The 25,122-nt window shown below is 32.6% G+C and overlaps 1 protein-coding gene across 2 annotated transcripts in view; it reads left to right on the forward strand.

Moving 5' to 3' along the window:
- Positions 1–25,122, forward strand: part of LOC105340403 (chloride channel protein 2) — a 74,223-nt gene that overhangs the window by 16,955 nt on the left and 32,146 nt on the right. Inside the window, exons 2-13 of one of the 2 annotated variants that reach the window (XM_034482434.2) lie at positions 4,726–4,858; positions 6,498–6,624; positions 9,893–9,931; positions 15,238–15,369; positions 15,620–15,748; positions 16,289–16,422; positions 18,469–18,543; positions 19,305–19,383; positions 22,050–22,175; positions 22,343–22,427; positions 22,520–22,621; positions 22,720–22,804. In XM_034482434.2, coding sequence (XP_034338325.1) covers positions 4,805–4,858; positions 6,498–6,624; positions 9,893–9,931; positions 15,238–15,369; positions 15,620–15,748; positions 16,289–16,422; positions 18,469–18,543; positions 19,305–19,383; positions 22,050–22,175; positions 22,343–22,427; positions 22,520–22,621; positions 22,720–22,804 — 1,167 coding nt within the window. In that variant the 5' untranslated portion in view covers positions 4,726–4,804. The remainder of the gene's footprint in view (positions 1–4,725; positions 4,859–6,497; positions 6,625–9,892; positions 9,932–15,237; positions 15,370–15,619; positions 15,749–16,288; positions 16,423–18,468; positions 18,544–19,304; positions 19,384–22,049; positions 22,176–22,342; positions 22,428–22,519; positions 22,622–22,719; positions 22,805–25,122) is intronic. The other variant, XM_066079062.1, reaches the window with a different exon arrangement.

A 25,122-nucleotide genomic window follows, 5' to 3' on the forward strand; every position in this document is an offset into this window, starting at 1 on the left:
CATTTATAATCAATAACAATATCTTCATTGTATATGAATTTTTCTTTATTTGCTTCATTTCCCGCCGTATGTCGACGAGAGAAGTAACGTAATTGTTAACAATCAATTTGTGGCAATGTAAGAGTGTTTTGTGTGTGCTTGCTACGGATATGAAAAACTATATACAGCGATTTATTTACAAGTTCGGTGTATAACTTCAAAATCAGTTGAACAGAGTGAAAAATTAAGTAATTTCAAAGTCATATCTTGGATACGGGGTAACCAATTTCTATTCATGTTTACGGGGGGGGGGGGGCGTCATTTTTCTATGGGGGTCATTTTTCTTCATGTTTAACATGAAGAAAAATAACCCCTGGGTCTTTTTTCTTCAGAAAAATCCAATTATTCTTCAGCTAGGGGGTCATTATTCTACGTAGAAAAATGACCCCCGGTCATTATTCTACGGGGGTCATTATTCTTCATTACACCGGCCTTATAGGTTAATTCTTTCTTTTATATACAAGTGATCCTTATTGTGCGCCGTAAAACAACTTTTCACCACGTTAGTAGTTCCAAGGTCTTCCATCCGAATTTTGTTTTCAATCCAAGAGTTACTGACTTGCAGCTAGCATTCAATCTAATCAAAGTTCCATATCTACAAGGATTCAAAACAAAAATCGAATTTTGATATGAACCCCGAACAGTATGCCATATATTAATGATCTATTAACGAAATATTAAAACTGTTGCACAATATTATCAAACTTTCTAAAACACACTTATTATGATTACTACATGTAGTAGATAGATACATTATTTCCAAATAAATGTTTCGGGGAGAAATTGAGCAGATGCTGATCAGTAAGAGTTTGCGTTTATTACGGTTATTGTACTGCACATCTTAACACAAATTTAAAACTATCTTATCATATATCTTAAGCCATATCTTATGACCACTCTAAGACATATGTTAAGATTCTTAGACGTAACTTTAAGTCAAGATGTCTTACATTGACTAAATTTCATTTCTAAAAATATTAAAATACGATATCAACAAAATATAATGTAACAGTACAATACATGTATGTAATATTGTTAATGTTTATCTTGAATATACTTGAATAAGCAATTTCATTTTTAGAGACAGTGTTACTAATGTGGTATATGATCAACCAATAACGTTTGTTCATTTTCGTACCACCATTCACATGTTCAGTAAATAAGTGTAAATGTGCGTGCCTTAAGATATTTTTCAAAAAAAATTCATCACCCAAATTAAATATCAGTGAGCCATGGTTACTTAGAATCGAAATTCTCCTAACTCCGGGTTGGGGGTGGGAGGGGGTGGAGATTTTCAAAACAAAGAAAGAGAAACCGTCTCTGCGCAGTGGAGACTTTTGGTCTTTCACGTAAATCTGATATGTTGAAATTATACTATTTCAAGCACGTCATAATATTTATTATGACTTCATCAATTCTACATTCTGGTGTTTGAAATTAAAACTTATATTTGAATAAATCACATAGTAAGGTTATAGAAAATAGCCCCCCCCCCCCCGCCCCCTGGAAGCATTTAAATATTATAGAATAGTATCCCTCGTACCCCCACCCCGGTAACAATTTTCGGATCAGCCTTGGTAAGCACACGTAAATTGCTTGTATCAGTTTTAAGTCAAATAAAACTTATGCATTTATACTAGTATGTATAGTATATAGTGCTTTTATATCCCAAAGTACTCTACACAGGATAGCAACGGAAGTGTACAGTTTTGGGTAGCGCTCTTTGTCGAGGCGAGTAAACAAATCGAACATGTAGCTCTGCGTATCGTTGAAGAAAACTTATCAGTGTGGTTTTAATCAAATCCATTGATCAATGGATTAAAAAAGCTTCCGGAACAATTCAATACGTTACGGTAATAAATTGGCAGAAGTGAAAAAGGTGTACGTATTTTTGTAACATTATTTTTAAGTGAACATTTTAACTATCAATATCCAAGGTAACATTCCAAAACTGAAATGATTATTACATGTATGTACAAAATACAAACATTATGACTGAATAGAGGACATGTAGAAGTTCATATATACCCAAAGAGAATAATCTGACATGGCGTTAAAAGTCGTTGCAAATAAAAGTAGAAAAATTCCTCAGAATATCATGAACTGTCATTTTTTCATACTGTGCACGTAGCGCAAAAGAATTAGAGTTTTACTGTACGCATAGTTCTGTGATTAAGCATTGGTTTTGGATGGTAAGTTTACTTAACAGAATGACCATTGTATGCATGGACTCTTTCAAATAATATTTCAACAATGAAAAATAAATACTGTTGTTGCGATTTTCCCCCCAAAAATAAGTAGATTAACTAAATAATCACAGCAAAAAAACCCCAAAAATTCAGAAAATCAAAGGGGGTAAAGGGGGTAGTGAGTAAATTTAGAAGCCTGTGATCATTTGTTGTTGGGGCATGCTAGCTACATGATGTAGCCTGCATCCAGAATACTGCAGGTTGCACTACGAACAGTATTAAAATGGTTTGTGTTTGTGTTTAAAATTATAACCCCCTTTTCAGAATCAAGCATATCCAGTAATTATTCATATTTTCCTGTTTTATTACAAAAGTTAGGAATTCAGAATCGCCGTCGCCAACTTTCCTCATCTAATTAGAGATCTAGACTACCTCAGATTTATGCACTCATCTTTCATTCAGAACTAAGTTGAGTAATTTCAGAACCACTCTTCCTTTCAAGGGTAAATTCAGAAATGGTTTTCATCTACTATATATGTTTTGGGGTGAATCCTTACACCTGGCAGGTTATGATACTGATGTAAACAATTTATACTTAGCATGGGAGTCTACGTTCTTGATTATTGTGATATGGTATTTTACATGTAGATAATGAATAATAAAGGAATATAATTTTCATGTATTTTCAATGTTACAAAAAGTAAGTTATTTATGGATTAATATTTTTTTTACAATAATCCCTTGAAGGGGAGAGTGATTCTACGTGAAATCAAGTGAAATCTTTTTTTTATCATAAGTTAGTATAGCATCGCCCCCCCCCCCCCCCCAAAAAAAAGGGGGGGGCAGGAATTACGGGTGGGACTCCGAATTTTCTATTTTTGGGTGTAAGAAAAAAGTTACTTAATAAGGGGCCTCCCCCTTGCTACGTGTCTGTGTCTCACACTGAATCTTTGATCAACCTCAATATGAATCTAATCTAATGTTTTTGACCTATGACCCGCGTCATTATTTCAACTTATCTTTCAATATTCTGCGACACAACAAAATATCTACTTTGCGACTTCCACGCAAACAAATGTTTATAGCAGAAAACTGCTGAATTGGACAGCATTGTTCTCCTGACAAAAAATTATATGCTTCAATAAATGAAAAAGCAAACTGTATTCACTATTACAGATATTGAAGCTTTTCATTCTTAGCAACTATGATCATCTCATTGGTTCTTTTAAAATAGCTTTAGGTATAAATGATTAACATGAGGTATGTATATAGGTTGTTCAAAATCGTTTATGTGTTCTTGACTCCAATTTAACACAGTTCAACTGGATTTATTGATTTATATTTTTTGTAATTTCTATAAGATTTACATTATTTTTTAATTAGTAGTTTTTTAATCGGCCTTGCACATCCTTTTACATAGTTGTCAAATGCATATGTGTGCAAAATTCTAACACAGAAAAATGCATATCACTTATCACTAACAATATATACTGCTTTTTCTCAACTAAAAAATCTCAAAATATATTTATTTGCCTGATACAGTGAAAAAATATGAACAAAAGAAATGTGAGTCGTGTTTTAATGTGGCATGGTAATAAAAACTGTCTGCCAGAGTAAAAACTCTTGCACGATTCCCTCATATTTCATTTCACGGGTATAAAAATATGATTTTAAAAATGTTATCTGTATTGATTCTGGTTAATCTTTTACCAACATGAAGGCTTTGCATCACAACCTCCTGAATATTCGTGATTCCCTATTTCTTACGGAAACTTACAGTTAATTCGAACCTACAATGACTGAAACTGACAAGACTAAATTAAACATGTCCCGTTTATCGAATGGTCGAAACCTACAGCGACCAAAGAAAAATCACGGACTGCACAAAAAAATCATGATGATGTCAGACCAAAATTCTCAAAGGAGACGATCTGGCTGATTTTTTGGGGTTTTTTACATAACGTACTGGTGTACATTAACTAATTAAGTAAATGTTACTTACTTTTTACAATTAATTTGTTAATTTGTTAAAAGAAAGATACCTACCGGTATAAACAAAAAAAACCCAACAAAACAAACAAACAAACCACCCCAGCCCTCGGTTATGTATTTTTCTGCAATGTCGCCACTTTCATATCCCGCATGAATAACCAAAGAAAGAATTTTAATTATTGCTTAAATAACTATCTACATGTGCTTACATCTGTTATCACATTTAAAATAAATGAAAAACTCCTTTTTCTCAAATCACTATTTGTCATTAGCACTTTGTCTTTTATCTGTTTATCAACATATTAATTATATAACATTTTATTGTGTACTATAGATTTTATTGTTTATTATTGTTAGCCTTAACTTTGATGCAAATCTTTCTCAAAGACAAAATCACGTGTTATCCTTGAAATATAAATTCTCAGACAGTTATAGTCTTTTTTCCGTACAAATATCGTTTATTTGTTTGTTTTATCACTAACATAATTCCATACTTGTTCTCCAGTCCCATGAGGTAAAAAATGTCAGATGTGTATTAACCAATCGTAAAAGAGTACATTCCTGTCAACATATGGCGTATAAATATGGCGGAGAAAGAAGAAGAAGGATCTAAGAAATTTGATTACGAGCAAACATTGGTAAGATGCATGCATTAAATTGATAGACAATCATTCATGATATGTTATACGGTGCGACCGTTGGAGCGAGCGCAGCATATGCAGTTTGAGGAAACCACATGCCAAAATGCAGTCGTTTTACTGGTAACGAATATTTGCCAGTATCAAATAATTTTTAGAAAAAGGATTTAGATAAAACGAAGTTAATGTTTTAAAATATCCTAGCTAGGTTATTATAATACAGAAATGAATATTCTATCCGTGTGTGGATTTTTTTGACATTTGCAAGATTGTTTACAAATTAAAAAGGTGACATGAGTTGTCAGAAGTGCAAGGCAGAAAAAACGAAAATCGGAGAACAATTTAGCCTAACTATAAAAATAAGTTTGTTATTGACACACATTTAGTAGATAATTAGTTATAATGTACAGTCGTTTGACCAGTTCCGAATTTTGACCAGTTCCAAATAGTTCAGAAGTTATAAGTAGCAAATAATTAAGAAATAAGAAATGGAGAAAAAAATCAATACCTTTAATATAAACATGTATTAATGCTTGTTTGAATCCTGCAGTAGTTTCATTTTTAGCGGTCATAAATATATTTGATATCGGTCTTAGATTAGTCGACCTACTATCGCTTTGTAATAAATCCAGGTCATTGCAACGCCAATATGTGCATAAAATCGTCTGTCGGTGCCTTAAATTTTCACTTGTAACAAGATTTCTTTTATTAAACGTAGGTTAAGTATGTATTTTACATACCCGAAAGCATACAGGATAAAAAATAAAATAAAATCGCAAGTGGATGCAGAATTTTATTGAGCCGTCAATTTACGAGTTCCGAATACCCAATTTGTTTCCCTCTGTTTTAGGATTGAATGAATTTTAAGGGATGGATTAAAACAAATACTTCTGGAATTCATTAAATGTCTTTCTCAGTCTTAAATAAATAATATTGTACCACAATAATGATAAGTGGAGGCGCTGCGACTGTATTCCGACAAGATGTTAGAAACCAATTTAAATTATTGTTATGGTTATTTTGTCTGTCATTTCCGTGCAAATCAAACTGTATAGGTTAAGAAAATACAATTACTGAGTGGTTTGCATTAAACCTGTTATTCAACAGGTTCAATCGATGGTTTTAGGGCCAAAACTTTTTTATCTACATTCGATAAGTATAGAAACAGTTATGCTATTCGGAACTCATCGGCTTATTCGCAACTGGTAAAATGACTTCCTGCGTAATTTGTTTAAATAGAATTTTATTTTCAAAAAATTGAATGCAGCAATATTGCATTAATATCAGCAAGGATATCGTGTATATCAGCCAAACAATCAGATCTTAAAATAACATCCGGAAACATTTACAGTACCGCCAAATCTGTACCCTATTCGGAACTGGTCAAACGACTGTATCAACAAAATCCAAATGTACAATTAGGAAAAAAATATGTTAATAAGATATTGTATTGAAATGATGATTTCATTATGTTCAAGGGTTGCATATTGAGTTGCACATTTTCTTTTTTGACAAAAAGGAATGTACAGATTTATTTACCTGCATGTTCTTTAGTTTTATGAACACTTCTTCTAAAAGTCATGTGGAAAACTTAGCAAAACAAGGAAAGTCAATTAATAGGCTTTGTTTACTTGTTTAGATTTATGGAAATTACAAGCGAGATTTGGGAAAATGGGCCAAATTCCAGGCAAGAACAATCAAAAAGGAAAAGAGGGACATTGGACACACTGAAGTCAAACCTAACACAGGAATCGGAGCATACATAGGTAAATGAACCCCTACCAGGAATTGCAAAGAGCCTTAGTCACTGTCAGTGTCCCTAGTACATTGGCTGTCTTATAATCCATTTAAAAAATGTTATACAAACCTTTCAAGATAGTTGCAAATGGTAATTAAATAGTAGGAGATTTTATGAACAGACCAAGAAGCGTGCCACTACACCATACATTTGGTAAACGATTAGTAGGAAATGATAAATAGTTTACACAAAATAATTCACAGATTGCCCTCTTTTTACACACTTGTGAAACTTTTCCACCTTGATTTTTTCCATTGGACTCTGGTTTTTAGCTCACCGAGACGAAGTCAAGGGGAGCTTATGCTATAACGTCGGCTTCCGGACCTGGTTAAAGTTTTTGTTGCAGGTCCTGTATCTAAGTTATTACTTGTCCTATCTTTACCAAACTTGCATGGATGATGCATCTGGACCTACTTATGGACTTGAAAGACTTGGATGCTGAATCTGGGTCCTAAATTTCAGATGCTGGAGGAGGTTAAGATTTTTGGAGCAGGTTACAATTTTTGTTGCAGGTGCCCTTTGATAGCACTATCTAAGTAACTGCTATCGAGCTTGAAAAATTATGTTCCATACATAAAATTAGAGAAACAGAAATAAATAGCTAGATTATGAATATGTGAAACATCCGGCATGGGCAAGATTACTCAAAAACAAAAAAATGAATTGTGTTTGGAGCTAATTGTAATAGATCCATGTTGGGGCTTATTCAATTGTTATCTACATGATTAGGGTGGTCACACCTCATTAACTGCTTTGTGGACCTGACAATTACCTACCCTTCGTTTCTTTCACTGGCAAAATAGACACAAATATAACTGATTATCTGATTATATACTCAATGACATGTGAACCAATATTTATATTATAAGTGAAAGTGGAAAATCATAAAAAATGAATATAAACAATTTCATTCTATGAATTGTATTATAAACAGCACTTGAAGAGTATTTTTTTAATACTATACATTATGTGCATCACAATATGTTTATGAATTTTTTTGTCTGCGCCAAATATTTCTAACAAAGCCACAAATTAAGTACATATGTAATCCGCCAGAGAATAAGTCGCAATGGTAAAAAAAACAACTCAAACTGAAAGGAATGGTAAAAAAGAATAATTAAAGGTAGATGTAAAGAGTTATCGAAAAAGTTATTATAATTACACTGAACTGTTTGGCTGTAATCGATTAAATTATGATAACAAGAAATCCAAAATCTCTTCGATTACAGAATACTGTCGATTACTTAAAAAAGAGTAATCATTGCAAACGATTACGATTTCTCTATGACGTTTACCCCATGCCTGAAATCCATATCAATACTTGAGAATATTGGATTTTAGCTTTCTGAGACAAAGTAGAGGGGAACATTTAGGCTATACCCCTGGCGGTGGCATTGGTGTTTGATGTTAGTTTTTGGAGGAGGTCTCATATCTAAGTTATTATTGGTCATCAAACTTTAATGATGCATCTGTGCATACTTATGACTAAAAAGCTTGGATACTGAATCTAAGCCCTAAGATGGTGAAGGAGATAAAAGTTTTTGGAGTAGGTTAAAGTTTTTGGTGCCCTATGATGGCCTTTTTCCAGCATATACCTGATCTTGTCTTCACAAAACTTGCTTGGATTGTGCATCTTATACTTGTGCACCAGACAGGCTCCAATTTTTAATCTGAGCCATAAGTTTCAGATGCAGGGGAGAAAGTTGCAGTATTTGAAGCAGTTTAAAAGATTTGTACAAGGTGCCCTTATAAACTACAGCGCTAAGGAAAGACCCTATAGAGAGTATTTTTGTGTGTCAAGGTCATATGGAATCGCATTAAAGGCCATTTTAGCTCACCTGAGCTGAAAACTCAAGTGAGCTTTTCTGATCACTTTTTGTCCGGCGTCTAACCATCTGTCTGTCCATCCGTCTGTCTGTAAACTTTTTAGCTCACCTGAGCTGAAGCTTAAGTAAGCTTTTCTGATCACTTTTTGTCAGGCGTCCGTCTGTCCATCCATCCGTCTGTCTGTCTATAAACATTTTTGACTTCTTTGGCACAAAACATCAATGGGTGAATGTGATTCAAGTTTGTTAAAATGAAGGGCCATGCTTTTTTTTAAGGGGAGATAATTAGGATTTATTGAAAATTGTTTAGATCCCCTTGGATGATTCTTGGGCCTCAAAAGGGGTTCAGAGTAAGTTAATATCCCATATATGAACAATTGTTTAGGATCTTTTTGAGAACTGCAATGTGCTCAACATATGATATGACTATAGCATCCTCCTGTTAGAAAAGGGACTTGATTTTAAACACAAGAATATCCAGGGTGAAAAAAAATGGACTTTATATTTGTTTTATACTACATAGTCCAGATAGTTTCTATTATGACTCCGTTAGGTGATTTTATCATAACTATTGTTGCTCAGGTGAATGATGTGGCCCATAGGCCTCTTGTTTGTATACACTCTTCACTTACCCTATTCGGCTAAGATTTTACTTAAACAGAACTTTTTGGTTAATTGCGGGCAGTGACCTTGAACCAAGCCAATGTGAAGGTCATAGTGGATCCTCTGTTATCAGTTTGGACCATAGATTATGTTCCCATTTGCTCAATCTTACTCAGATTGATAAAAAAAACCCTGTATTTTAAGGGGTAATGATATTAAATTAGAAGTTCTATGCCAGCCGGAAAATTTCGAAGTTATAGGTCAAGGTCAAAGCAATATTCTCTGAAATTCTTTTCATCCTATTGTCCATTGTTTAAGCTGGGCCCTTTTAGATGGCCACTATCTCGATGTTGTCTTGTTATTTATAACTTGAAGCCTAGAATAATGATATTGGTCAGTTGATGCATCTTAGATCTAAGATTATGATGTCCAAACAAACAAAAAGGCTTCCTTTTTATGTATTGTTTTTAATGTTGTCAGATCTTGGAATAATGAGATTTTTTGTAAGTTTAAGAAATTTCGAAAGAGATGATACAATAACTGTTGTACAGGTGAGTTATGTAGCTCATGGGCCTCTTGTCTTTAATTATAAATACAGTTTTTCCCTGTACATGAATTGTTGTGTAATGAGTGACATCATATAAAATAAATTGGCTATTTATTACCTACATAGTTTTTAATTCATGTGCCAGAAAAAGAGAAGGATAAAAGCTGTCAAATGATATAAACAATTACAATTATATATTTGATTGACTCTAAGCTTGAGAAATTACTGATATTAGAATTGGACTAGCTCTCCTTTTACAGGAGTCAGATTTAAAGCCTTAAAACAGTCTTCAAAATACAGTAAGTCACTGAATAATTAAATATTGATTTTTGTTGTTTGAATATTTAATTCTCTAAAAAATGAGTTTCTTTTTGCAAGTAAATTGGCTTACTAATACCTCATATGATTTTCTTAAGTTGCCTACTTATTTTGTGTTTTCTTTCAATTTTGCCTCAGGAAATCATTGTGTTTTCTTAATTTTAACTACAATGTATCATCTAAAGCACCAACTTCACACATCTTTTGCATGGAATGATATTTTTAGCATGCATATTTGATTTGATATTTTTGGTGAATTTATATGCAAACAATTTTCCAAATTCAGCATTTTTGTATGATAAAATATGGATGTAACCACGAACAATATTATATGTAGTTACATAGAGTTGATAAGGAACTAAAAGTACAGAAACAACCTTTAATTTATTAAGAAAGAACGCAAGAAAACAAACAGTTTTCATACAGTTTTCTTGTTTCTCTAACAGTAGCGTTGACCTTGTGACTCACATTTCATCTCGCGCAAAATCGGCTTGATTAAAAAAAATTTCAGATGTGAAATCAGGTTTTCCCGAAACATATTTAAAAGTACTTATGCGATCACAGTAAAAATTTTATTTTTAGGCCATCATTAAAAATATCTTTGTTTCCTCTAACCTATGCGTATATGTATAATACGCACCCTAAAAATGGCGAAATTAAGGACCTCCATTTCCCCCAGAACTATCGATGTTTTATGATAATTTTATAATCCATTCGCTATTAGACGATGAAAATCGACGACTTCATGTTTTCCAAATAACTATTGATGCTATATGGTAATTTTATAACCCAAGCGCAATTACTGTAATTTCGTGATCGGAACATGGCCCAAGCAATATTAGAGTCAAAGTTTTAAAAATTTTACTTTAAAAGAATGGTATGATTTACAAAGGCAGTATCAAATATTATTTGACACTTCGTAAAGAAAGAGTTTCTTATACAACAGCTGAGAAGTTGAAGATATCATGAAGATATCATACGTAGAAAAGAAAGGCAACTGAGCTTAGTGCTTAAAAGTAATAATGTTTGCAGATATAAACCAACATCAAGAGAAATGAATTAATTGATTGATTACAGTCAAACCCTTGATTGTTGTTAAACGTATGTAAATGTATGTCGTATATCAACATTATCAAGTCGTATAAATGATCGATATATTTTCAGCAGTGTCTATGTAAAGCAATAACATTTAACAGCATAAATTGACACAAAGTAATCAAGTTAAATAAAATCATAATAATTGCTAATCTTCACGCACTTGAAAACACCCTGTGAAGTCCGACACAAACAGGTGCATGCTTCTGACACAGGAAATTGTTAAACAAACATTGAAAACATTGAAAAATATATTTTACATCAACTCTTCTAAAATATAACATAACATTTTATTAAGTTATTACCCAAAAAACTTAAAAATTGACTCATATCATACATATTTGTTTAGTATACACTCATACGACTTGCATAACATGCTTTATCGGCAGTCACTACTCCTGGAGTATCAAGAACCAGGGCTTGAAAAAATGGGGTAAAATTTGGTCCTTTGTACATTACGCACCCCCCCCCCCCCCAACTTTTGATAAAATTTTGGCTGAAAAAAGTGTGTGTTATACACACGACTTCCCGGTAGGCAGGCTTGGGGTAATGCTAAATGTAATGGTAATGCATTGCAATGCATTACATGTTTTCAAAGTAATGCTAGTAATGTGTAATGCCTCAAAATTAGCATTACAAGTAATGATAATGTAATGCATTACTTTCCAAAATCTAGTGTAATGCTGGCATTACATGGCATTACTTTGCATTACTATGCATATTTATGCATGTTCACTAAAAAAATGTGATGAATAAATGAATAGTTGAAATTGAATTTGATTATATTTATTTTTAAAGAAGAAAGAAATAATTCTTATTGAGAAAAAAATGTTTTAATTGTACATGTTTTATTAAAAAAGGTTTTTTAAAATTCATTTTTGAATTGTTTATATTACTAAAGCACAATTTCATAACATTTTTAAGAGTGTTGTTATTAAGAGTTTTTAATCATTTAAACAATTTACTCCAATTAGTTTGCACTTCAATAAGAAATGTGTCAACAACACACTATGCCCCCAGGATAATCTAAGTATCAAAACAATCTATTGTTATATGAAGTGCTAAACACCCCAATCCCCCTCCCTTCGCCAAGTCACAATAGAATAGGAGACAGACATGCACCTTTAAAAGCTAAATGAATGCACTGTCCATCCATGATGAAAATCAATATCACTTCCAATATTATAACCTATTTGAAAATAATCTTACTTATTTTCTCTCTCTTTCTCTCTGTCTCTCTCTCTTGTAAATTAATTACACTGTACATTAGTTTGGACTGATAGAAAATACAAGATTTATGTATTTAATCTATTATTGCACTTAATATATCCTAAGATAAAGATCGTCAAACAGTATTTTCCAGTCCAAGCTTTGTCTGCTCCTGAAAAACATTTATTTAGTATATAGCCCGGAAGATGGATGCATTTAAAAGATGAACCCTTTGAAACTTCGATCATAAAGTGCAACAGCAATCTTTTGTCTTAAAGTGTCCTCCGTAAAAAGAAATATGAATAAATAATATTAAGATATATAACTGGGAAAAATCATCTGTTTATAAATCAATAAAATTAAGTGTCCAAAATTATAAAGATTTGTGTAATCTGGGGATATATCTATATTTAGCTTTTAAAAACCGCAACATTATTTCATAAATTGTTTTTTGTTACGCATGTTATCCCGTGTCTCTATTTCATATCTGATATTGTATCATGCCAAATGTCTATAAATATCATTTTACTTATGTAACATGTTGTTCATATTGCCACAATATGATTATATATTGAGCAAATAAAGAATGGCTCTTGTTTATTCATTGAATTTGAACCTGATATTGAGCATGAAGCTGTAGATATGTTAAAGAGTGTTGTATATTTGAAACATTTGCAAAAACTCTTTATTAGCTTTACTTTTAAAAAAAAGTAATGGTAATGGTAATGCATTACTTTACTCATGTAATGGTAATGTAATGCATTACTTCAAGAAAATCAAGTAATGGTAATGGTAATTTAATGCCCAAATTCATGAAGTAATGGTAATGTAATGCATTACTTTACAATGTAATTCGCCCCAAGCCTGCCGGTAGGTAAATCATTTTTTTTCTGCCAGGGCATTAATATATAATTAAAATAACATTATAAATTGAAAATGAAAAAAATCAATCAATTCTTTAATTAATTACAAAGCTAAAAAAAATATGACCAGTTGTAAAACAAATTGTTATACTTCTACTAATGGAATGTAAAACAAATTTAGTATTGAAATCACAATTTGATATTTTTTATCAGAGGTGTGCATATTGCAAAGGTTTTGATTTTTGATAAATTATGAAAAAAAATACCAGCTGTTGAACTTGGTCATTTCATTTCAACTGTTAAGGTATTTCTTGGATAAATAGTGTTCATCAATTCAGGGTTGTTAAATTAAGAAATAAAGTACGAGTTTTCGTGAATGTTGCAGAATAACCTCCGAGGTCGAGAAATGTTGTTTTGAAATATAAAAGCCGAGGCGTTAGCCGAGGCTTTTATATTTCAAACAACATTTCGAGACCGAGGAGGTTATCCTGCAACATTCACGATAACAAGAACTTTATTTCTATTCTACTAAAAGCCGAGTATTTCTACAGATCGTTTCTCCTATAGAGAGACGATCTAGGTCATTTTGACGGCTGTTCCGTGTAACCCCAACGGTTTTGTTAGTAATGTTTACATGTGTATCGATCAAAGGAATCACATGCAGACGACAGATTTTTGTTTGGATTTTTAATACTCTTCACTTATTTATAAAATATCTTTGAATCATGTTCCTAATATTTTAAGGGCAATTTAATACGATTATTACTACTACACTTTATATATTTTATGTAAAACACGCAGTGAAAATGTGGTGGGGAGGTCCTAGGAACAGCCGCATTGATCTCTTTAAAATAAACAGTTGAGGCAATACACATCGTTTTGACTGGAACTAACACGTGAAATTGACATGGTTTTAAAAATTTTGACGGTTTGAAGTTGTACTTTCATGATCAGTGCGAGACAAATAGGTATATCTGATCTGATAATTTACTGATGACGTTCGTGGTATATTGGAGAATAATGTCCGCGGCATCTCTTTGATCTCGGCGATAACTGTAGTAGAATGGATGATAAATACTGTTTACACAAAAGAAAACCTGGGCTGCGTTTTACAAAAGAACTTACAACTTACGACCAAATAAATGAATGCTAATTAATCACCATTTAATCAATGAAATATTCTTATGGCTAGAAGATATAACTATGGGAATTGAAATATTTGTAAACAAATGGTTTTATGTCAGTTTTGTTCTCTAAAGATCATTTAACGAGACTGTAAATATTTTGTCGTAAGTACTTTTGTAAAATGCAGCCCTGGTTTGCTGTCACATTGACAGCTTTTCTCTTCTTCAAAATTTGGTTTATAAAATGTACGTCTTAAAGTATAATAAAACAATAACTTAAGTTGATCAGGACTAACAAAATGATTGTAAAACGAAAAAGATGTGGGTCTCCCAAAAACAAATTTGGTAAAATTAGGTTTCTTTAAAAAAAATCTCTATTTAATGTGGTAAAGAAAACCATTTCAGTCAGCAGGATTTAATTGGATTGGTTGCATTAGGGGAAACAGGTATTTTTTTATTTTGGCCTTAGGATGGTCTTTTTTTTTTTAAGATCTCCATAATATTAATGATTGACTGGGATAATCCATTGCAGGTACCCTTTAACACCCCCCAACCCCCCAACCCCTTCACTCCCCCCAAAAAAGAGAGATTTATAATTTCAAAAAATTAAAAGAATTCACTTTAGAACCAATGTTCATGGGAGGATGTGGCCAATTAAGTCTTGATACTCTACTGACCTTAGATATTAGATTATTATCTACTTTTTTCTGCTTTTCAGTTTACTCTGTATATTTTGTTCATGCCTTTGGTCTCATGTGTCTTTTGATTATATTCTTTGAAAATAATTGAAATTTTGATGATATAAATCATAATTTCAAAGTGCAAACATAGCAACTATGGCTTTTGATAAAAAAGAAAAATGAAATTGAGGTAATGAGTTTTGTATACCTGAAATTTTGAAAAAATGGACAAAATATAACTATGTAACTCGGCTTACCCAGCAAACAGAATGCTGAAGATGAGTACTCAATCCATTATTGTTGTCTAATTATGTAGAAAGATTTATCTATATCCGAGATGTCATCTTTCAAAAGATTGGAGAAGACTGGATCTTTTTGGCCTTATTGGGTGTTGTTATGGCCATCCTCAGTTTTACAATGGACTTTATCATTGAAAAGTGCCAAGCAGGTCAGTACAGAAAACAGTCTAAATTAAGATTCTCATCTTATAACCTTTACTTTAAGATAGCTAAATAAAGAAACTTATGATTCCTGATGAAAAAAAAAATGAATTTTGAATGATTAATATAATTGTAGCAATCAATATAAACTAACATTTGAAGTATACTACAACATATGCGCGGAAACCAAGATTTGGTTAAATAAATGATGTGCCAGAATAATGTTATTGATTGTTGCTTGTTTCTTTATCTTTGCAGCTAAGTTCTGGCTTTATCAGGAACTGGCGTTCTCTCCACCACTACAGTATTTTGCATGGGTGTCTTACACATTGCTATTCATTTTATTTGCTGTTGGTTTTTCTCATTTGGTTTCACCTCAAGCTTGTGGTAAGATCTCATTATTGCCTCATTAAAAACCCTACTTATTCCATAAGGATAAAAATAAAAATTTGGTCTAATATTTTTGTTATAAAGCAGTTTAGAACTTCAAATGTTTTATAACATACGTTCTAAAGATATGCATTTTGGTAAAACCTTGTTTTTGATTTAGCCTTATTCTTACCTACAAGTGTTTACAAAGCAATAGTTATCAGGGAATGGAAAAAGTATTTTTAAGAAATAAAAAAACTGTAGAGGAGATAGTAGTTTTGTTAAAGCAATGAGTAGCAACACAGTCCGTATCAAATCATGTATGTAAGGCCATATAAAATTAATATTTAGATTCTCATCCTAATTTGCAACAAATATGGGGCGAGTGGGCTGATTTTATTTTTAATTTAAAAAAAAACCCACCTGTTTCACTGTTCATGTTCTAGAAATAACAACTGCTCATTTTATGTGGCCTTATGAATATCACCCCACTTTTATTAAGTTGAATATACTGTAGATAAACTAATAACTTTCCATTTTCTTCTTTTCAACATTCAGGGTCTGGTATTCCAGAAATGAAGACCATATTAAGAGGTGTTGTGTTAAAAGAATTTCTAACATTCAGGACACTGATCTCCAAAGTAGTAGGACTATGCTCCTCTTTAGGAAGTACCCTCCCTATTGGAAAAGAGGTCAGATTTTAAATATCTTGCAATCTTTTTAAAGAATGTGTGCTAAAATCTTTTAAATCTTTTTTAGCTTTTCTGAAATGATCACTTGAGTCACTCACGACATGTGACCTATTCAATTGGTTCTGGTCAGTTGTCTTTTGTTGCATGTGACTTTGATTGTGCATTAACAATTGTACAATTTTTATTTTCTTCTTGAAACTAAATGGCCAATACTTTTCAAATACGGTATGATGCATCTTTAGGGTAAAAGAAATGTTAATTGTAAATTCCATGACTTTTGCTCAACATGGGTACTAGGGGCAGGGCAAAAATTTCCAAAATTTTACCATTTCTCAAAAATCTTCTTCTGCACATATCAAAGAAAAACTGAATTCTTAGTTACATAAACCATAAACACCTCTACTAGAATTTTAAATTTCATGTTCTCCTTGGCGGAAGTTTTGACTCTAGGGATGGGGGGCCAAAATGGTGATGTAGTGTAAATGTATATGATGTTAAAAATCTTCTTCTGCTCTGAATAGAAACTGACTGCATGTTTAGAAAGACCAAAAAGCCAATACCAAAATGTCCTTTAGGGTACGGTTTTTGACCGGTCATATATTGTTAATGTATATGATGTTTAAAAATCTTCTTCTCTACTACTGAAGATACTGAATATAAGCTGACTGCATATATATATAAATAATGAAGCCCTATACTAGAATTATTAATTTCATGTCCCCCGATGTAGGGGTTTTGCCTCTAAGGCGAAACCAAATGTTACCCTTATCCAAGCATCTATACAATGTGCAGGATGAAGGGGCGGGGGGGTCATAAGGAAGCCTGATGGCTTCAAGAGTTGACATTGAATTTGTGTTCTTTGTTAACCATGACAAAGCCTTTTTCACAGTCTTGCGATTTTCTAAAGAAATTGACTTTGCCATTGTCTTGCCTCACATAAAAACCTCAGCTGTTTTAAACAAGTTCTCTTTTTTACAGCATTATTTTTAACATGAATTGAGAGATAATCTAGGATAGTGAAATGATGAGAAAACATATTATATAAACAAACATATCTATATTAACATGAAAAATAAAGATTAGGGGGTCAACTCTTTAAGCCATTAGGCTGACCCTTCAACCTGCACATCAGAGATACTTAGATAAGAGTGGCATTCTATTTGATATGCCTTCTGGTATTCTCAAGTTGACAATGAATTATTTAAAGCTTCTCAGTTAATGTCCAAAATATTTAAATTAGCATTGAATAGATAAAAATCATAAGTTTAGATTATAATACAATAGTTTTAAGGATCAAGACAGATTATTCCCCAAAATGAAAATTAAATCCTGGTTCACATTGCTGTCCATCATCAAAGCTTCTGTAACCACTAAGTGTCTTCCTGAGATAATGCTGCTCTAGAAAACTCATTTTGGTCTGGAATGTCTCTGTAAGTTATAAAATTGGTGGAGAGTAGATGCCAAAGTCAAGTTAGTAGTGAATAAAATTTCTTTTAACTATCTTCTAAACTATTTAACTAGTAATAGTTTAGTAGCCAGAACCACTGGGCCAATTTCAACCAAACTGTACACAAAGCATCAATGGGTAAAGGGGATATAAGTTTGTTAATATGAAAGGCCATGCTCTCTTTCAAAGAGAGATAATTAGGATTTATTGAAAATTTGTTGATATTCTTCAAAAAAACACTTGGCAACGGGAAACACAACGAATTGTTACATGCACGTAAATTATGCGCGTACGGTTCGCCATAGAACTCACGTCATTCCTATATAAAAGCAGTAAAGTTTTCTTTGAAATTAAGACATTCAGTATAATAAAATAAATAGTGCCTGTTTGGGAGGGTAAGAGTTGAAATTAACACCCCTTCGAGTCGGTTGACAATGGTTTTCTCGGGGTGTCAATTTCAACTGCCCATGGGCCTCTTATTACTGAGCCTGGGAGTGGGAAATAATGGATCAGTATTGACTGTACTGTACCCATCAAGGAATCAACTTTTTTTTATGTTAAATAAAAATCATGCTATACTCACTCTTTGTATGTTTCAGGGTCCTTTTGTACACATTGCAAGTATTGTTGCAACATTACTTGGGAAATTAACAACTTTCAAAGGAATATATGAAGTAAGTCCAAATTGCCTCTTTAGCTTTTAGTTAGATTTTTTTATCACCTGTTGTTTGTTCATCTCTAAACTTTTCTAATTTTTATATCCCCGCAAACAAATTTTAGGGGTGTATTCGAATTACCCTGTCTGTCTGTAGATGCAATTTTGTTCCCCCAATAGACTTTTTAGGTCACCTGAGTCACTCAGGTGACCTAAAGCAATTGGTCTTCGTCTGTCGTTGTGCGTTAACAATTTACATTTTTGACTTCTTCTTAAAACTACAAGGCCAATTGTTACCATTTTTGGTATGAAGCATCTCTATAGTAAGAAAAATCAAAAATGTGAAATTCACGGCTCTTCCACCCCTTATCAAAATTTGCTTGTACTTGTATGCATGTGTATGCCAGTCTATTGATACTGATCTATTTTTAAAGCAACAATTGATAAATTAAAACAACAGTATTTTTCAATGTGAGTATGGAACAAAGTCTTCGGTACATAATCTTTCCTTTATTCCTTCTAAAATAAAAATCAAGTAGTACGAATTTTCCGGCAAGCAATTAAATATTGTGTGTAAAACAGCCAAAAACCATGTGTATGTGTTGAAAAGTAAACACGTTGTAGACTGTCATGCTTTGCGACTCATTCAATGGATTGGAGAACCTGTTTGACATAAATATTGTCACATGTTAAATTATGCTATCCATATAAGGTAGTGTACCTGACCTGTGTAATGGATATCAATGTAGCAACATTAACAAAACTTTCACCTCTTTACAGAATGAATCTCGTAGGACAGAAATGTTGGCAGCAGCCTGTGCTGTTGGAGTTGCAGCAACATTTGCAGCTCCTATCGGAGGTAATGTGTTTCCAAATACCATATTTTTTGGACGAATCGTCAATGCAGACAACTAGTCGAATTGCTGATTTTTAGCCCAAATTTTAACAAATTCCTGCAATATGTTGATTCAGACGATACAACGATCTTATCACTTCAAAATGGCGTATAAAACTGCAGTAACATCAGTGTATGATGCCATGATGTCCCCGATATTGCTACCAATTACATGTACTATTTATGATTAACATTTAAACAATTACGCTTTATATCATATACGCATCATATTTTCAAACACCGGTAACATCTAGAAAGTCGCTTGCATTGTAAACAATACATTGTTACGCAAGTTGTATGAGAGTAAACTAAACTTACTTTGTCAAAAATATTCTATTCCTATGTATTAAAATAATTATCCACTCCGACCATGCCAATGTATTTGCCATTACGTAAATAGCCACCTGTTGACTCGGCGCGTGGTCAATGTTTGTTTAACAATTTCCTGTGTCAGAAGCATGCAATTGTCTGTGTCGTACTTCAAAGGGGGATCTCAAGTGCAGAAAGATTAGCAATTACTATAAACTATGATTTGCACAGGCAGTGAACACACCGTATAGATCTCAGCCGGTGTCAGCCTACTGTATTGATAATTGTCGATTACATATTTGAAGATAGAATTTGACCATTAAATATTTCTTTTTTATACTTTCCACTAACAACTCTTATAAAATAATAAAACTTAAAAAACATTCCTCGGACATAATGCAATAATTTTTTAAAATTTAAATTTGGTTTCAATTTTACTGCGCAATGTTGTCTTTCCACTAGTGATATATGGAACCATGTGACAATGTGTTTATAAAAATGGAATGGTAAAACTTTTAAGCGATTAAAGACATGTACCATTTTTAGCTCACCTGAGCTGAAAGCTCAAGTGAGCTATTCTGATCACATTTTGTCCATCGTCCGTCTGTCCGTCCATCTGTCCTTCTGTAAACTATTTACATTTTGAACTTCTTCTCTAAAACTGCTTAGCCAATTTCAACCAAATTTGGCACAAAGCATCCTTGTGGGAAGGCAAATATAAATTATAAAAATAAAAGGCCAATCTTTATTCAAAGCGGAGAAAACCACGAAACTGTAGAAAAAGGGGGGTGCATTTTTAAAAATCTTCTTACCAAGAACTACTGAGTCAAATTCAACGTAATTTAGCATAAATAATTCTTATGGAAAGGAAAATATTAATTGGAAAAATTATGGGCTAATTCTGTTTCAAATCTGAGTTATTTTGAAAATTATAATTAAGGAAAGGAACGTTTCAATCAGTTAAAAGCTTTGGGTTTGGTATTTCATATAAGTCTTGGTAAAATGGGTAGGCAAACCCAGGCCGGAACAAAATAAAAGCCGGGGCAGATCGATATTTTTCAATTATCCAATGTCATTGAAATTTTCAGGATATGTTACGGACAGGTAAATTTGTATTCGCTGTAAATTTTGATAGACAACAATGCATATTTTGGAATTTATTGACGATTGTTGATTTCCAAGTTGGTAATATTGGTAGGCAAACCCGGGTCAACATTTTACGGGTTTGTGGACTTATATAAGAAGAAACTTAATAATTCATGTTTAATTCCACACTTCTAAAACAAGATTCTTTGTTTAAAGCAGCCATGGCTATGACATATTATTAAAGAAGTAATAAATCTTTTGATTGTAGTTGATGGAAATTTAAAAAAAATTAAGTATATTATTATTTGCATAAAAAATAAAATGCGAACCTAATTAAATGGATACTCATGCATTAAGTGTAAACTTCGAACTGACGTGTTTGAGCAGTCTACACATACACCCACTTACTATTGCAAACTATCAAACATGCTTAATACCTTGTCGATGACATCTACGAATATTCGAATACGAATTGAATAGCACTCACGAATATTCGAATACTGATTTATAGTATTGGTTTCAGCACTAGTTTTTCTTTTTCAGACACGAGTAAATAAAAAGGACACCGTTAAAGCAGTTTCCATAGTTCTAACAAATGCTCTGTTACGGGGATAAAGGCATTATCGCAATTCCTAAGAAAATATTACACTGGAAAAATAGGGAATTGGAAGTTAACAGTGCATCCCTACCAAATGTTTAGTTTTATATCTTGCGTAGGATTTTCTTATTCTCAGTAAAAATAGCATTCCATAAAGGTACAATGTCAAAAATTACGTGTGTGCAAAAAAGTGTAAAATTTGAATACTTTACAATATTTATTTTTTGTTATTCTACCGAGGGGCCATATGGCACAATATCTTTTGAACGCCCATTTAAACTTTAAGTTAACTTGTACCAAATTTCAACATTTTAATTTAACCCTAATCATTAATTCATAGTCAAACAGAAGACCCACTCGTTGCTCGCAACAAGATCGTGTCTAGTTGTTAATAATTTTTGCAAGGGGTACACCTTTCTGAGAGGTGATAACAAAAAAACAACATTTAAACATATATATTTCCTTATGTATATGTATTGCTAGAATGTATATCTATCATTCAAAGCTAAGCTTTTAATGATTTAGCCCATGTAGTGTCAAGTATAGAACTATCTTAAGTAATTTATCTGAAAACGTGTATTCTTAAAGTGTATAGAATCATTTTAAAAGAAATGTTGTAATGCAATCTGTTTTGTAGGTGTATTGTTTAGTATAGAAGTCACAGCAACATATTTTGCTGTTAGGAACTATTGGAGAGGGTTTTTTGCAGCTGTGTGTGGTGCAGTCACATTGCGAATGCTGGCCATCTGGTTCAAAAATGAAGGTATAATAATTGTGAGGCAATATTTATACATGTACTAGGTTTTGATTTTATAAACATATGGCATATTCTAGAAAATCAATAGTAATAGTGTTTTTTAATTTAACAATAGTTTTCATTTATGTTACTTCTATTGAATTTGGATATGAAATAATTGGTTTTTGTTACAGCTACTCTAACCGCTGTATTCAAAACAAATCTAAGAACAGACTTCCCTTTTGATGTTTTGGAACTTGTTGTTTTTGCAGTGATGGGGTTGGTATTCATTATTAATGACAGAACAACTGATTATGAAATTCTTTTCAATTTGACTCAATGAATGAACATGCTATTCTGTTGTTTTTCAGGGTGCTTTGTGGTTTAGCTGGTGCTCTTTTCATTTTGTTTCATCGAAAAATTGTGTTATTCACTCGAAGGCATCGCAGAGTTACTGATTTTCTGCAAAAAAAGTGAGTGAAGATTTTATTATAATGTGATGTAGTGTGTAGTGAATATGTTGTAAACAGGCTAAGATAGTGAAAGCTATTATTTGAATTGTCTTTTGTAGTCGCTTTATCTACCCTGGCCTGGTTACATTGGTGATTTCCTCTCTCACATTCCCTCTTGGTTTGGGTCAGTTTTTTGCTGGCGAGGTAAGGGTCTTTGATGAAAATAAACAGGAAATTTTTACCCAAATAAAAGTCTTATGAAACATTTGATTTAGATATGAGTACACAAACCAATCTTTTAATTCCATTTTATTTCAATTTTAACTTTTCATGTGTGTAGATATTTGCATCTTTATGATAACAAACATGACTGGAATCAAACGATAATACCTATGTCAAGCAGCCATTAATAATCAATTCTTCTTTGATTTTGATGAAACTTGGTAGGTTGACACTTAAACACATAATTCATAGTAAATTGTTCTGATTTTTTTGCATACCTTACCCAATATTTTTACCCAGAAATTTTTTTCCCACACAATTATTTTTAGCTCACTGAGACGAAGCCAGGGGGAGCTTATGCTATATTGTCAGAGTCTGAACCTGGTTACAGATTTTGTTGCAGGTCCTGTATCTAAATTATTACTTGTCATATCTTCACCAAACTTGCATGGATGATGCACCTGGACCTACTTATGGACTTGGAAGACTTGGATGCTGGGCCATGAATTTCAGATGCTGGAGGAGGTTAAGGTTTTTGGAGCAGGTTAAATTTTTTGTTTCAGGTGCCCTTTGATAGCAATTTCTAAGTTACTAATGGTCTTCACTTCACCAAAACTGCATGGATGGTGCGTCTTAAGATACTGATGCACCTGACAGGCTTGAATGCTGAATCTGAGCAAAAGGTTTCGGATGCTGGAGGAGTTAAGGTTTTAAGAGCTGATTTAAGTTTTTTGGAGCAGGTGCCCTCTGATGATTATCTCTTTGTTATTACTGGTCCTAACTTCACCAAACTTGCATGGATGGTGCATCTTATGATACTGATTCACTGGACAGGCTTGAATGCTGAATCTGAGCCATAGGTTTTGGATGTTGGAGGAGGTTAAAGTTTTAATTGCAGGCATACCAGGCATGAATGCTAAATCTGAGCCATAGGTTTCGGATGCTGCAGGAGGTTAAGCAATTTTAGACAGAGTTATGCCCCTTTGACTGAAAAAATTCCACTTATTTGCAGTTTCCGTTCATTTTCTTTGCGGAGGTTGCACATTTTGAAAAAAAAATTTGATGTACAGATTTTTCTTAATAATGTCTAGGTCAAGTTTGATTTTGGTTACAATCGAGCAATTTTTGACAGAGTTTTGCCCCTTTGACTTAAAAAAAATTTCTTTATTTGCAGTTTCCTTACATTTTCTTTGTTGATGTTTCCATGGGAGGGGGGCAAAAGTGTTTCACAAACATCTCTTGCTATGTATAATATTTCATATTATGATACAATATTGTATGATATGATACTGTATTATATATTATTTTATCACATGATATTGTTTCATATGATATTGCAGTGTATAATATTGTATCATATTTACATTACAAATATTTTTTGCATGTAAAGTGTGTGAAAAGACACTGCAGTTATAAGACCGTAACACACACATGGTACTCAAAGGTTAGAATGACTAGTTTTATTATGACGTCACAAACGTTGAACACTGTAAAATGCAACGTCACAAGCGGGAATCAAAGTTCAAGCTTGTGGCTGTTACAGTGGCTCTTCCATTAATTTGAACTTACCCTTAGGATAAAACAGAAATTTTGATATTTAAATCACATTTGCAGACAAGGCAAAAAATTTTAAAAATGTAAATATAAGCATTAAATCATTATTTTTTGAAAGATATAGTCTCATAATTGCAGCGGTGTGTGGATACAAATTTTCATAACGCACTAGCGCGCGTTATTTAATTTGTATGCACACACCGCTGCAGTTATGAGACTATATCTTTCAAAAAATAATGATTCAATGCTTTAATATGATACAGTATTGTATAATAGTTGATACCATATCATATGATAACATATTGTATAATATGATATTGGTATATATATATTATATATGAAATCAAATGAAAATGTGGTATATGATATTGTAATATATAATGATGCATCATGTGTTACAATACTTTGTATAATATGATATTGTATTATGTAATGTAATATTATATGTTACAATATTGTGATGTATTTTGTGATATTACATTTTATTATACTTTCATGTTAGATACTGATATCTGATTGGTTTAGATGCAGTTGATAATATATAAATAGTGCCTGTTTGGGAGGGTAACAGTTGAAATTGACACCCCGAGAAAACCATTGTCAACCGACGCGAAGCGGAGGTTGACAATGGTTTTCGAGGGGTGTCAATTTCAACTGTTATCCTCCCAAACAGGCACTATTTATTTTGTTATACTGAATGTCTTAATTTTTAAGAAACTTTTACTGCTTTTATATAGGAATAACGT

Source organism: Magallana gigas, chromosome 3 (assembly GCF_963853765.1).
Source record: "Magallana gigas chromosome 3, xbMagGiga1.1, whole genome shotgun sequence".
NCBI lineage: Eukaryota > Metazoa > Mollusca > Bivalvia > Ostreida > Ostreidae > Magallana > Magallana gigas.